Raw genomic sequence first — 15,542 nt, 5'->3', positions numbered from 1 at the left:
GGACCCCTATAAAACTCGGGAGTTAGAAATTTAAAAAGAAAAAAAAAAAAAAAAAAAAAAAAACACTGCAAAAAAATAAAAAGGAAAGAAAAAGGAAATGCGATCACAGGATTTGCAGGCCGGTACTATGTAAGCAACACCAGGGTTGGAGTTTGGTTGACACTCATTCCCTGGTGCATGCCAGCGCTTGTGTCAGCAGGAGAGGCTCTAAAGTGGAGACACAGGAGAAGCTCCTATCCATTCTCAATCAGAGAATGTAACATAAGTCATGAATAAGAGGGTGAGAGTGGGTGTGTGTGTGTGTGTGTGTGTGTGTGTGTGTGTGTGTGTATAAAGGGGGGGATTGTGGGAGAGTGGAGTTGTTTGCTGTGAATGTCCACGAAAATTTACCACTGCATAAAATGACCATGCTACATATTTAGCTGATGTTGACACGACTGCCTCCATGAAAGATGAAGCTTTCATTCTGCCTACTTCATCACGGCCCGCTATCAGTTCCAACACGCCCATTTTACAACGACTGTGTTCTTGAAGAACTACAAAGGGGGGTTATGCATCAGTTTGAAGCTAAACCACTGCCACTCCTAGCTAATGCCCCCTCTACATATCTTGGTCCCCACTTCATAAATATAAGAGAAGAAAAAAAAAGACAAAAAACAAAAAAAAAAAAACGAAACAAAAGCTCTTCTTCTGCTTTCAGAATAGGTCAGGGACTGGGTTAAGCTTCTGTCAATGTTCAAACACATCCAAGCAGAATAGTATCTCTGTGACACCAGTGGCCTAATCCGCCACTTGAAGAGCAATTAAAAGTTTAGCCCTGACTTTAAAAAAGTAACCATGTGTGATCTTTTTTTTTCTTCTTCTTCTTTTTTTCCTGCGGGCCTGTTTTTTGGCTCCGTTCATGGGTTGAATGCTAATAGGAAAATGCTATCGGTGGCTCTCTTCCAAAGACGTCCCTAAAAACGTGGAGGAGCAAAAGACAACAGGAAAGTTGACAAAGTAAGAAAATGTAACTTTGAAAGGAAGTTTTCTAGCACCATCTGTGAGGAGATTTTTTTTTTTTTTTTTTTGTCTAGTATCAGCTTCATTTTATGGCAAAACGGTGAAATCATCATACGGTTTGTGTTTAGGATCTTCCTCTGGTTAGCCTAGCCCCACTGAAACATATGCATGTGTCCGACTGTCTCTCCTGCCAAACATGCCAATAAAGGGTCGATAAGACTGAAGAAAAGCAGTGGAGAAGCACTGAAGGACATTCAATTGATCTGTGTTCTGTCAGTCCATAAAACCACCACACGGTAAAACGGAAGGGTAAGATCGACAAGGGAGTGCTAATAGCATCATCAACTCTGACAGATGGCGTGTTACCCATCACGATTGCCATTAACGTATTTTTAAAGGTGCTTAGAAATTATACTATCTGGCTCTGTGCCAGTCTTTATTGCATGACCTCGCACCTCGCTGACATAATTTCAATTGAGAGAGTATGGCAATGAGGTTTACCAATCCTTCTGTCTCCGTTTCTGTTGTTGTGTAAACTGCTACTTTGATGAGCCGTCACTCTGCGAGGCTGAAAGCGGTTTTGAAACTCAGCAGACAAGGACGAGACCAAAGACAGTCATTTCAGACTTTTTTTTTTTTTTTTTTTCCTCCCAGTTTTTGTTCTTTTTCTTTCTTTTCTCCTGGAGTCTCTCGGTATGTTGTTCCCGTTTCCCCTCATTACGGTGTCAGGTTCCAGCTTAGGGAGGAACGACCTACGAGGAATGTTGCACAGAGGAGTTGAGGGTTGAAGAAAAACGGGGGAACATTAAGACGTGCACCGGAGCTTGACAGGGCCAAAGCTATTGGCCGGGCTAAAACACGATACCTGAGACTCAGCCAGCAGTTCCGCCTAACAAAGCTAAAGCGAGCTCCTCCACCAACAATCTCACAACTTACCAAACCATACATTAAAAAAAATAAATCCAGGGCACCTAAGAAACCATCTACAATGCCTCCCAGGAGTTTATATTTCTTGAACATTACTACATTTGATCAAGTTTTAACCATGAATATAGCATTTCAAAAGGTCGTTATGTGTTAGACCAAGATAACTCACCATTGTAATGTGAAAATGGATTGTGCTGTGGGATTGTTTACTTTTGATATTGATGGGTGAGCCGTTCAGAGCTCATGGAACTAAAAGAAAATCTTTAAATGGGTAAAAAACAGACTTGGGATGCAGTACAACCGCTGGGCCTAAATTTATATTCCGTGAGAATCTGTGGCAAGTATTGAAAGCATGTGCTTGTAGACCCCCTAATTGATAAGTTTTTATTTTACTTCACAATTATCCAATATTGTTGTCTGTCAAATCAATTTCCAGTGAAGTGCGTACAATGTTGTCTTGGTGAGAAGGCACAGAAAATCCAGCCTTTTCACTCGTTTTTTGGCTGCTGAGTCGTCCACAAGAATCAACATTCTGCTCTGTAACACCCTAATTTACCACAGCTGGGCAGAACCCAAATCGAACTTGAATCCACCTTGATCAGATTCCAATTGATTAACCATCAGTTCAGCCTGAGGGCATTTGTCTCATTTATCACTTCAGTAACAATATATCTCAATAACTTTTGCGACTCCCCAGCGCTGGAATTGCACCAAGTTTTCTCTTGCACTTAAACAGGCAAAAGCAATTAGATTGAGCCAATTTAAGATCCCTGCAAGTATGTTGTTTTTGTATGTCATGGCTATTTGGCTCCCTCTGACTGTGTCTCAGGTGGTGTATCAGGTCACCGCCTGGTTGCCCATTAAAAATGAAACACGGGTTCTTAATTACCGACTGGCACTTTTGGCAATCATGCCGGCACTCGTGTGTCGCTGCCCTCCGTCGTCACTCTCTCCATCTCTCTTTGGCTCCCCTCGTTTTCAATTGGCCTCTTTATCTCCCGGTCTATCTTGCTTGCTCAAGCTCCCCTCCTCCGCATCCCTTCATTTCTCTGGGTTGACTGCAATAACACACTGGACCTGCAGTTTATGTTTGCTCCTCTCGCCCCAAGTCCAACCCAGCCACAATTACTTCCTGTGGTTCACGGTAGTGGGTCACTGCCATCTGCCAAAGGTATTTACAGCTGAAATTACACACACGGTGTTTTCATACCAGTTCCATTATCCTTCATTTCATCCGGAGGGTCTGTTGAAGGTAGGCCTAATTATAAAGCCATGCATCAAGTGAGAACAGGCGACAGGCCGCCCAGTGCACATACACAGCTACTTTAGCCCACAAACTCTTTTGTTTCATTGGGATTCTGCGCAGCATGCAAAATGTAGCACACAACTGTAATGTGAAGGGGGGAGATAAATAATTTTCAGCATTTTCTAGAGTTAAAAATCTTAAAAGTACAGAAACACTTTGGAAAAAACAGCTTTCACTGCAATTAGAGCTGGAAGTCGTTTGGTGTATGTATCTGCCAGATTTTCGCATCTAGACGTTGCCGTTTTTCTCAATTTACTTTGCAAAATAACTCTGCCTCGGTTTGACTGGCTGAAGAGCATCTGCGAACATCAATTTCCATTTTTTTTTTTTTTTTTTTTGCCACCGATTGTAAATTGTGAAAAGTTGTTCTTTTCAACAACTTTGCTACTTGTCACTTCAAAAATCCTTACATTTCCATAAGGAGATGCATGCAAAATTTCAATAAAAAGTCCCGAAGCTTCGGATTGTGCAAAAAAAAAAAGGTGTAAATGGTATGAATACTTTTGTAAAAGCACTGTACGGTAATGATGAGCAATGCCTGGCATGCCACAAGACATACTTGACCTCAAACATGCTGTACAGACCAAATAATCATCATAACTAGCGTCGTAAGGAGACAGTGCGCTTCATGCGTGAGCGGTGTGTGTCAGCCTTCCAAGGTTCACCAGCAGATAAAAGAAGACGCTGTGGTTAAAAACAGATAGCTGCTGAAAGAGGACAAACATTTTGTTAGGACGGGAGGGAAATGGAAATTAAATCCAAGAGGTCATTCACTGTTGACACGACTGGCGCGGCGCTGTTTTTATTGGCTTCGGGTACCTGTGAGACAGGCAGCACATGTGTTTTGCCTCAAGCGTCCAGGAAATAGGCTGGTTCGAGGTTCAGCCACAGCTCCCTGAAAAACCTGTGGCTAGTTTACATTGTTCAGTTTTGATGAATTTGCCCAGTCCTCTCTCCTGGTCGCCACAGCTGGACATCAGTCTGAGGGAAATTTCGTGACCCCTGAGAAGTGCTTTGGCATCTGGTAAACATAAAACGGCGTGGCGCTTATAAGTAATGAAAGCCGTACATAAGAAAAGGTCTATGAAAGGAAACGGCATCAGGTCCAGGTGAAAAAGTAAAAGTTCCCGAATCTGTGGCTTTATTTATTTTCAGCGGAAATGTAATCAGATAGAGTCATGATGACGTCTCAGTTTGTCCAGATGTGCTTGTGTTTCGGTCTGCGTCGTTGCTTAAATGGCCGGCGTGTGAGCAGTGCAGAAACCTCTGGTGGGAAGAAGGATAGGAAACTAACAATAGAAACTCACAAGCTCACAAAAAGGACCATCATATGTTGAGTTGTAAGCAACTATGTGCAAAATAACACAATAATTGCTCATCGGTTAGCTATTAACCCAGTCTGTTAATATTTGGACATTTGAACATCCTTAGGGAAGCAAAACTCCTGTTCCCAGGTCTCATTCTGCATGGCAGAGTAAGATTTTTTTTTATGACTTGAGTGTGACTCTTTCTAAATTGTCTCTTACCCTTAATATTCAAGAGAAGGACTGAAAGAATCAAATCGGTCATGACAACCTGACAGTTGCATGTGAATTCATAGGGCTTGCCAAGCGACATAATTTAGCTTTATTTCTAATCTCAATTCCACATCCTCAGACATTCGCATAAAATCTCAAATCGAAATAAAGTGTCTTTTTATGTTATTCCTTTATCTAAAAGAGCAAGAAGAGAAGGATCAAAGGTTGCTTTGCAGTTGATCGAGGCTGCAGATTCTAATCCAAAGCCTTTGGCAATCTCTGCGTGAACCCTATTTCTGGTCTGCAAACAAATTAGCTTCCCCTCCACCCCCCGCTTTTATTCTGTTCACTCTTGCTCTCCCTCCGGAGAAAGCAAGTGAGGAAATTCAGGTGAATAAAACCTGTTTGTTCATTTCTTTTTCTTTTTTTTTTTCTCCCTTCTTGTCAGGTTCTTTTTCCTTTTCCCCAAACTCAATTTTCCCTCATTGTGCTCAACCTCAAGTACTTTTCTTTCATTGCAAGTTACTGGCAATTCATTAAGTGACATTTTTTTTTAAATGTGTTTCATTAAAAATTGGTTTTTCCTATAAAGCAAAGTCACACAGATTGAATCTGGTCATAGGGGGGGAAAAAAAAAAAGCCCAATTTTTCTGCTTAGACAAGCTGGAAGATTTGTTAGAACACACCTCACACTTAACAAATGTTTTGGAGAAATACAGTACAACCAAACAAAAACAAACAAAATGTTTCTGTGTCATCACAACTCTTTTTTTTTTTTTTCAGTGTTATTACACCTATAGTGATCAGTTTTTCCTACTGGCCTCCGCTTCTGTTATACAACAAAATGTTTGACTAGCCAAGTGAAATCTGCATGAATATTTATACCAATTCATTTGTTGAGTGTTGATTGTAATTACAAGGAAACATGATTTATTGCCAAGATTGCCGTGCTTGCCAGCCAGCCAGAGAAACAGAACTGGGGAGAAATAGATAAATAAATTAAAAATTCACACACACACACACACACACACACACACACACACACACACACACACACACAGAGCTAAAAAAATAAATAAATTCCCACTGGACTGAGGGAAAAAAAAATCATTAACAAGCTCACACAGTATTAGCTTAGATGAGTACAAATGATGAGAACAATTCATGTTCCTATATCTATTTATATTAACTAAACGTAGAAGAAGACCGTGGTTTGATATTTTCATACCAGCCTCCATGTCTCCATGCTAGTGGGGGCTCACCCTAGCAACAGTCGACTTGTGACAGCTGAAGAGCGTAGCATCGTAGCCTACCAGGGACCATTAAATCTAACGAAAGTAAGAAAGAAAACACAGAATTGATGTTGGCTGAAATGGTTACAGAGGACAGAGAAAATAGACATCAGTTCGGGACTGTCTTCTCATTGTTCCTATTTGTATCGAAGCAAGTGTTTGCACTGCAGAACAGCTATCTGCTACATGGAGTTGGAAAAAAAAAAATCAAAGAACTTCCATGCGTCATGCTGGACGTCCATGTACGTCTGTTTTTGGTTGATTCGGATCAACTGCAACCAAATGTTCACATGTTGTTTAAGTTGACAGCCAAGCTAGAGTTGGCACTGCAGGACAGCTAGGTGCCACAGGAAGCTAGAAAAGCTAGAAAAAAAAACAAAAAAAAAAAAACGAGCTGCACCTGTGGATCACCTTTTTTGCGGATAGTTCTTATGGGTCATTCTTTATATTTAGTTTGGCAAGAAGAATACCTGGAAAGGTAGGGTGATTTGATCAGCTCCTAGCAACTTCTTACCAACATTTACAGATCAGTAGATGCCTTTATTTACTTGCTTTTTCACCTTTTACCAGAGTTTTCAGATCAGTTACACACAAGCCAATTGTGCCCCTTTTCCGTCTTTTTCCAACTAGAGTTCTCTCAAGGTGACTGAGAGGTGTATGCCACCACAACTAGGGATATACCGCTTCCTGCCAGTTATGAGATCTTTGGGTCGAACTTTATGTTTCAGGCCCCCTTCAAGAGAGTCCCTTCAAACACACCTCTACCTGCAAAATCTAGCGAACGGCAAAGAAAACCTATCTACCGTGTACCAATTTAAATTGCAATCACTTGAGGCTAACCGTTTCATCTTCTTCAGGTGAGAGAATTAAGGGAACAAATGTGCAATGGTGCTGGGGAGAGCATTTTTGAGTAATGAGCCTCTGCCCCATGTAATACTCTCGTGATTGAACAAGGAAACACGGATGACAGTGGGGAAGAGAAGGATTGCGAGCGGACGGATCCGCAGTCCGGCAAGGTTGCTCGCACATTTTGCGGCAGCAGAGGCGAGCTCCGACAGTGTTTGTGTCTAATTAATGAGTGGCAGCGACAATTTGTTATGCCATTTACTGCTATAATGACCAAACCGGTTCTTTCATTCCTCACTTCATGCTTATTCCTCCAGCTATCATTCCTCCGTGCCATTGCCTTTGTGCTGCTTCTGACAGGGAAATGAGAGACACAGGAAGAAAACTAAGCAGGCTGAGACAGTGAGGAACAGGCCACGGTCTCGATGATACGCTGTTAGTGCCTAACAGCGGATGTTGTTCAGTAATGTGCTCAACCAGACCGCATGCAATGACAGCTTGAACCTACCTCTTACCTAGCTGGACCTTTTTGTGTGGTAACGTGGCAACAAGTGGCTCTGCCTGTTTGTACGCCTCCGGGGTTAGACTTGTGGTTTCGCTTTCTGCTTTCAAATCAGGTCTTTCTTCTTCCTTTCAGTGGGCAAATTAGTTTGATAAAAACACTGAGCTCATTAGCCTCCATGTCTTCTCGGTTGCCTAGGTTTAGCTTGGCTTAGTTTGGGGGTGAGGGGAAAGTTTATTGCTAAGGTTTTTGGTTAAAAGTCAGCTGTCTTAGTCGATTCCTGTGGAAATCAGGACATTTGTTATTATTTTTTAGGCCAGCTTATCTGTACTTTTAATCATTAATAGCCTCCCATTAAAATCTAGCCTATACATTTTTGCGCCTCCTTTGACCCCCTCTTATCCCCCAGATTCCTGGCATCCCGCTCCTGAAAAGCCCATGTCTGATTTTCAGCGGCCCCAACTTCCCAAAAATCATATCTCACTAAAAAAAGACAAACACAGCTAAAAACAGTCCCTATTATAGTGACCCCCGGACGTTTGGTTTCTCTTGTAGCCGTTTCGTCGAGTGACCTTCTCGGTGGTGAGCCAGCCCCAGGACCCTCACCAGCAGGGATCGCTGCAGAGCTGCTACGACAGCGGCCTGGATGAATCCGAGACACCCAGCAGCAAGAGCTCTTCGGGCCCCCGGCTGGGCGCCCTCCCCCTGCCCGAGGACAGCTACGAGAGGACAACGCCGGATGGCAGTGTCGGTGAGGCAGAGCACATGGAAAATGGTAGGGGCAAACACTGAAAGGAGGTTAAGAACCCGCTAAGTCATAGGAAGCACACACACCACATACTGGGCTACAGGTTTCCCATAGGGGCGTTGGACGGTAGTCAGCACCACAAACAGACAGAAACGTCTCTAATTCACGCTTATCGTTGCATCAGGTGAGGTGGGCTTTCTGGCGTTGGGATCTAGCAGCAGAGGACGTAGCAGATTTTTTTTTTCTTTTTATTTGGAAACATCAGACTTGTCTGATCAAAGGAGCAACATAAGTCGTCCCGCATTAAATTAACCCCCCCCCCCTTTCTTGTCATTTTTGATCCTTTTATCCTATTGTAAATTAACCCAGCGCTGCATCATGAAGAATTTACAATTCCCACTTACGTCCCTTTTCTCATGTAGATGAGCTTTTCTATAAGATATCTCCATCTTGCCCTGCGTTCTTTAAGGGAAGCGGAAAAGGGGCACAGCAGGGAGCCAGAACTCATCCGGAATTGTTTAGAAGCTATACAGACAACTGGCGCACTGATTCGCCGTGCGCGTTTGGCTCGCAGCTCTTCTGAACGCATTCAGTTTGCCCCAGTTGAGAGAAAGATATGCATAGATGCATATGCGTGTTCATATGCGTGTGTGTGTGTGTGTGTGTGTGTGTGCGTGTGTGCGTGTGTGAGTGGTTGTGCAGTAAGCGATGAGGGTAATGGTCCCATTCATAGTGGAGGAGTCTGAGGCGACTCTTAACAAGGAGTAGCTGTCTTGAGAGTGCTAAGCCTAAGTGCAGAGGCTTTTCCACCAGAGCTTAGCGAGTGATATTCAAATGGCTTAAAGATTCATATCCTCCCTTGCAAAAGATTGAGATGTCACACTTGTAATGGCAGATCTGCGTGGTTGTCACAAGTCAGACGTATTCTCAAGACCAAAAAAAAAAGAAAAGATTGATTTACCCTTAGGGAGTAACTGAGTGACTTATTGGCTAGGAACTTGGAAGAACACTGACCCTATGCTCAAGATTTGGCCTTGATGTGTACTTGTGGATGGTATTTACTTATTTATTTTTCAAGTGGCATGTAAAATTTCATGTTTACAGTAGGATTGGAAATATGAAAAAGCACTTTTTAGCTTTAGCTATCCTTTTTAAGTGACTCAACTGAGACAGCCACCAGCAGACTGTCAGATTGCGACCATGATCAGCCCTGTCAGTCAAATCCGCTCTCGGAATTAAAATAGCATAAACTGGAAAACAAACAGGTCCAAAAATAGCATACTGTATACAGAGTAGGCTCGTACATTGTATATACAGAGCAAAATCTAATGGCATAAATAAATCCTAAAGTTGAAGTTGCAGCAACTTCCTAAAGTATTCACCCTCCTTGAACATTTGTACATTTGGTCACACAGCAACCATAAACCTCAATATATTTTTTTTGTTTGTTTGTTTTTTAGAATTTTAGGTGATAGGCCAAGACAAAAAGCATCAGGTAACTTTAAACCTTTGTCAGATTTGGACTTCCACCTAAAGTTTTAGGTCTGGCAAAGAAACAATCAGTCCAGAGTCCTATGACGACCCTGAAGGAGATGCAAACAACCACAGCTCAGGTGGGATCTCTGTTGGCAAGACATTTGCTCTACATAAGACCATCAAGAATGCCATCCCCACTGTGACACACGGTGGTGGTGGCAGCATCATGCCACCATTTTTCTCTTCAGCTGGATAGATTTCATGGGAAGTTGGATGGAGTTAAATACAGGGGAAAACAGGAAGAAAATCTGCGAGAGAAAGCAAAAGACTTGAGAAACGGGCGAGAGGATAGTCTCGCAGTCACAACATCACACCTAAACATACAGCTGGTGAAATGGTCCAGTCAAAGCTCAAACCCAAGTCTGAGATCTGGAGAATATTCAAAGTTATGGATTCATTTGTGTTGGTTTGTTGCACAAAATACGCTGAAGTTCATAGTTGTGTTGTGACACCTTGAGAGAAAGGTCAAAGGATAGGAATACTTCTGCAAGTGTCTGTATGTCATTTTTTTGTTTTTGCTCACCAGACATGTACCACAATGGGTGAGTTCACACTGCAGCCTGAAGTGACTCAATTCCGATTTTTTTGCCGGGGCCGTTCACACTGCCAGTAAATGCGACCTGTATGCGTTCTGCAGTGTAAACGGGCAAACGACCTGAAGTGTCCCGCATGCGCAGTAGAGGGCGCAATAGCGTCAGCGTTCTAAGTGTTCTGGCAACTGCCATAAAAAGAAGAAGTGCTCAGTGTTTGCGGAAGTAAACATGGAGGCTAACGGTGGAGCTTAGCTTACATATTTGAAGTTATCGGCCGGAGCAGCATATTAACAACTTAATTTTCATATAGTCCGTCATGGTTGTTGTTTTTCTTCCCACTTGCGCTTATCAGGACGCAGAATAGTGAGATTTGTTGAGTATCAGTGACGTTCAGTTCGGATGAATGCGACCTGGACGTTAGGTCGCATTTGAATCGGATACGTATCGGATATGGGTCACATTCGAAAAAGAATCCGACCTGTGCTGTTCACACTGCCATGAAAAGATCGGATACAGGTCGCATTACGTCAAAAAAATTCGGAATTGAGTCACTTCAGGCTGCAGTGTGAACGCACCTAATGTCGTTTTCAAAATCTTTTGAAGGGAAACGGTGAAGAATCCCGAAGAAGCAGATGATATTTGCTGGAGAAAATAATTTAGGACAGTTTGAGAATCTGCCCTCCATCCAAGAGAAACGGCATTCTCCACTGGAGCTCGGTATCTGCAGAGGGATGGGCTCAAACTGCTCCCTCCACGTAGGTCCTTGCGATTGCAGATGGCAAAACGGTGGAAGTTTGTTTGGAAGTCATGGACGGCGTGCATTTTTTCAATTCTCATGCTTTCCAGAAAGCAGCGTTATCTGGAATCTGGTAGCCAGCAGGGTGGCTTTTTATCCCGACTATAAATATTTTCAAAAATCACGAATCGCGGCTGTAAAGTCTCTGTGTTCACCAAGAAAGCGCACGCTTAGTCTCAGAAAAATGCAATCATTGAAGATTAGGGCAAATATTGGCAAATTGCTACAGCCTCACACACAAAGCTAACTGTAGTCATTAGCGCTCCCCTACATGTGCTGTAGTCAGAGTTCACACAGCGCTGCTTTGCTCTGTGTGAGGCCTCCTTTATGAAATTAGGAAACTATGGGGAAACGAAGTAGAACAAAAGTTAGCAGATAGCTTGCTGTGGTGCTTATTGCTAACACAGGGATCATTAGTGACACAGAAATGTAAGAGGGAGTTCCAGCTGCAGTTGTTTTTAGAGGACGGTGAAAAGCGTCTGTGTCGGCGTTCTCTTTTTTTCTCCTTTGCGTCAAATCTCAAGCCTTTACAACTTTTTAGCCGTCACAGAAGTCGAATCAAATAGGTGCTTCTTTTTGTTGTGGTTGTTGTTGTTTTTCTGCTTCAATACGTTTGACTGCCGTTGCTTTGCATGCAGACAAAGCCGAAGGTCCCTTTCCTTTTTTTTTTTTTTTTTGATTTTTGCCTTTTTCTGCCCTCCGACTCGCTTCCCGTTGACTGATGTTCAGAGAGTGTCCTCGAACAGTCGCCCTCCAGTGCAGCTGCACATAAATGCTCGCTCGCGAGTATCCACCTTTGCCTTTTTGCTTCCTGGGGGACGAACACACACAAAGACAACGCAGGCATACTGTTTGCCTGCCCCCCCTTCCTGATCCTTCTATTCTTTCAACCTTTTCACAAACGCACCCAGGGAGTGTTCGTTTCTCTCTCTCTCTCTCTCTCTCTCTCTCTCTCTCTCTCTCTCTCTCTCTCTCTCTCTCCTTACCGCATTTACCAAGGTCAGGCTGAAAACGTATAATTGCGTCTGTTAATAAAATCCAAACCTTTGATTTTAGGTCTTACTTTGTTTGCTTTAGAAATGTTGCAGAGATGAAAAGGAAATAGATTTTATTTCAGTAGGTGTGTAAGGCAGTCAAAAGCTGTAAGTCATACTGTCAGTAGATCTGCTGAACAAACATTTTTGGTGTGGTAGCACAAAATGTACACATGGCTCATCTCAATAAAGTAGCTTAGAGTTGTACCTCTCATATCACTACACGGAGAGTGTTACACTTCAGATAGTTTTTCCACTTAATTTTGACATACAATGAGTTTCCTGATGTGACATTTGTTGTCGATCGGTTGTTTTTGTGGCAGTTTTTCCTTTCGCTCAACTTTCCCACTGATATGCTCTGAAGCGTCACTTTCGAACAGTCATCCTCTGCATTGAGAGTTTGTGGCTCACCCTTTTGGTTCGTGTCAGTGTCTGTCGTGTCCGTCAGTGTCTTCTCCATTTCCAGCATAAGTAAGTGCTCAGAATATGTATTTCTATGTGTTTCGTTTAACTTTTTTTTTAAAAACCGGATTAGTGAAATAAATGTTTCTTATTCTAATTGATTGAGATGCACCTGCATGTGATGTCTTGCTCCTTTCCTCCATATGTTCCTCAGTGATGGTAACTTTATTGAAGTCTTGATTTTTTTCTCATATATATATATTTTTTGTTGTTGTTGCACAGCTGGTCCCCCTCACTTATTCATAAGCTCACCCCGGAGCTCATCAGATATTCATAAACGCTGAGCGTTTGGAGTCAAACACCCCGATTAGGCCGTTCTGGAAGTCAAAGAGCCCTTCCAGATGTACACCGTTATCGGCGGGTCAAAGGCTCCTGCTCTGTTATTGATCTCTGCATCGCCGCGGGGGCGGGGTGCGGGGCGCGGGGCCGGGCGGTGGATTTTTCAATTTCTGCCGTGTTAGTTCAAGCACACCTCGAAAATAACACACCGCCACGTCGCTCTTTCATGATGAGTGAGGCGTGTGAAGCGCTTCCATGCGCGAAGCGTGCGTGAAAACCGAGCTGCTCCTGGCACAGAAGATGTAATATAATTTCTCAGCACATCAGTGCAGATATGCGGTGTGCGCTGTGACAGTTGCCGTAGGTCACACTGTCAAGGATTCTTTGCATTTGATCCATGGCATGCATCATTACATTGTGGGCTGCTTCTCTTGCTGCGTAGAAAGAAAGAAAAAATAAAATAAAAAATGGAAATACATATCGGTGTAACCTTCCACTTTGGCTTCGAATGCTTGTGTTCAAACCTGAGTTGAAATGGCCGTGTATGCTGGGCTGCCACTGGCTGTGCCAAGATGAGCAGAGCTAATGCATCCCGTGTGGACATGTGCAAATCAGCTTCTTATTGAACTTCAGCCTAAGAGGGAAAACTTTCTTGAAAAATGTACTGCCCAGGTTATTTGTGACTCCTTCTGATGACAGTGCACTTGTGCACAGCTTCTCTCAGCATTATTATAAGGTGGAGAGCCACAGTTCCATAATGTTTAAGCAAAGTATTTACAACAGAAAAGCAACAGGTAAGCCTACTTCTTACTAAGATGTTAGCACATATGAACGATTGGATATATTTATATTATTTGCAACTGATTTTTTTTTTGTTACCGCAAATTACACAGATCTGTTGTGTGTGAAGAAGAAAAAAGAAGCGTAATTGTTTTATTTCGTTCTTTGGCATCTCATTAAAACAACTTTGAACTTGTAAGAACACTGGGATTTAAATGTTTGCAGGTCTTAAAACCACCTTATTCTCTCTTAAGGTGTTAGTTTTGATTCTCTAATCGGGGAGCCAGTAGGTAAGATAATAGTTACCTGTAGCGGAGAGATATATCAGTCAAATGGTACACGTCATTCTAGCTTGGTGGCTTTCGTTACGCCGTCTGTTTATTTTCATTCAGAAACCTCAAGGTGAAATTATATTTTTTTTTTGCATTTCAGGTAAGGGAAGTAGTACAGATACTAGTCTGAACTGACCTTGTAATACTGGAAACCAGCCAATCAATGAGTTCACTTCATTTGCAGGCTTAGTCGAACGTCTAAGACAAATGGATGGTATAAATATTGTAGCTGATGGCATGCCCTGCTGGTTGCTAATCTTAGCAATGCCTCCCACATCTCTCCACTGCTACCCCTCTGCGCGCGCACACACACACACACACACACACACACACACACACACGCATGCACACATGAGACGCACTCTATCTCCTTCCCACCTCTCCTGCTGAGAAAACTTGGGGTACCACAGGTGGATTACCAACAACATCATTTAGTGCTGCTGGCTAGCCAGTTCAGCAGAGTAGGACAGAGAAGTGGCACATCACAGCAGTTATCATCCCGGTAGTCGAGCACTAACCATTTTTTTTTTTTCCCCCTCCCGACATACTTGCTGGAAACTGAGAGTGGAATGAACTCGCTAAAAAAACATACATGTGAGGCAAGAACACACATGCACCGTCACATGGAAACAAATGAGCTCTCGCTGCCGTTCGCACCCTTCATTCGGCACAACAAGGCACTCAATCATGTCGCAACTCCTCCAAGCACCTCGCTAGATTACCACATTGTTGTTGTTCCTCTGTTTCCAAAGCCGCGGCCGCTGGAAGGCTGCTTAGTCTGGTTAATAATGCACGTGCGTGTGCCGCGTGTTTGTGTGCAAGTCTGTTCATTAGGCAGGCCCAATTGTGGGGCCAGATGGCAAAGCGAGTCTGTTTAATTAAAACCATTCATATTTCAAGAGCGGAGCGGCAGCGAGCGCTGGTTTTAGGTCTGATTTCCCTCAAGTTTGGTGCAGGGATGAGGGGCCTGTTGGTATGCCCGCCGCCGCTCAAACGGAGAGAAGCGGCGTAGCGAGAAATCACCCAGCGGAAGGCGCGCACGCCCGCGCCATCAATCAGTGCGTTGCGCACAACTCCGCTCGCCCGCCGCCTTCCCCCCAAGGTTACAGCCCCGTGGTCGCGGCCAGGAGTGAAAAAAACACTACATTGTTAATCGAGAAATTAAAAGCGGGGCAGGAATGAAAGAGCCGACAATCGGCTCGGCGCGCTGCGAAAAGGTTCGGAGGCTCGTGCATTTTGCAGCAGGGCTTGCACTCTGCGTGTGTGCCTGCAGTCATGGTTTTGTGTCTCTCATTCATTTCCATCTGTCCCCTTAGCCCTCACCCTTTATTTCTCTTTGTGATATCTTTAGGCGAGAGGCAACAGCAAGGGAGATAGAAATAACAAGAAAACCTGGAGAGATGATGTGAGAGGAACCACTAGGGGGAACGTAAAAAAGGGAAGCTAGAGGAAGAAGAAAAAAAAAAGAGTGAAAGGGAACACACTGCACAGGAGCCCAGGAAATGGATTGTAAGATAGGAGGCTGGGAAGAGACCAGGAGATAGAGAGGACATTAATAGAAAAAGGAGTGAAATAGAGAATGGGATGCAAGGGGGGGGGGGGGGGAACCGGGGGGGGGGGGTTACAAGAGGGGAGAGGGGGCCAGCGGGG

General features: G+C 43.5%; 1 protein-coding gene across 1 annotated transcript in view; it reads left to right on the top strand.

Moving 5' to 3' along the window:
* Positions 1–15,542, top strand: part of LOC106962970 (protocadherin-9-like) — a 122,036-nt gene that overhangs the window by 32,539 nt on the left and 73,955 nt on the right. Inside the window, exon 2 of the mRNA XM_015057650.1 lies at positions 7,948–8,167. Coding sequence (XP_014913136.1) covers positions 7,948–8,167 — 220 coding nt within the window. The remainder of the gene's footprint in view (positions 1–7,947; positions 8,168–15,542) is intronic.

Source organism: Poecilia latipinna, unplaced genomic scaffold, assembly GCF_001443285.1.
Source record: "Poecilia latipinna isolate Pla-1442-1.1 unplaced genomic scaffold, P_latipinna-1.0 Scaffold1480, whole genome shotgun sequence".
In the NCBI taxonomy this organism is placed as follows: domain Eukaryota; kingdom Metazoa; phylum Chordata; class Actinopteri; order Cyprinodontiformes; family Poeciliidae; genus Poecilia; species Poecilia latipinna.
This window is presented reverse-complemented; position numbering and strand designations above follow the sequence as displayed.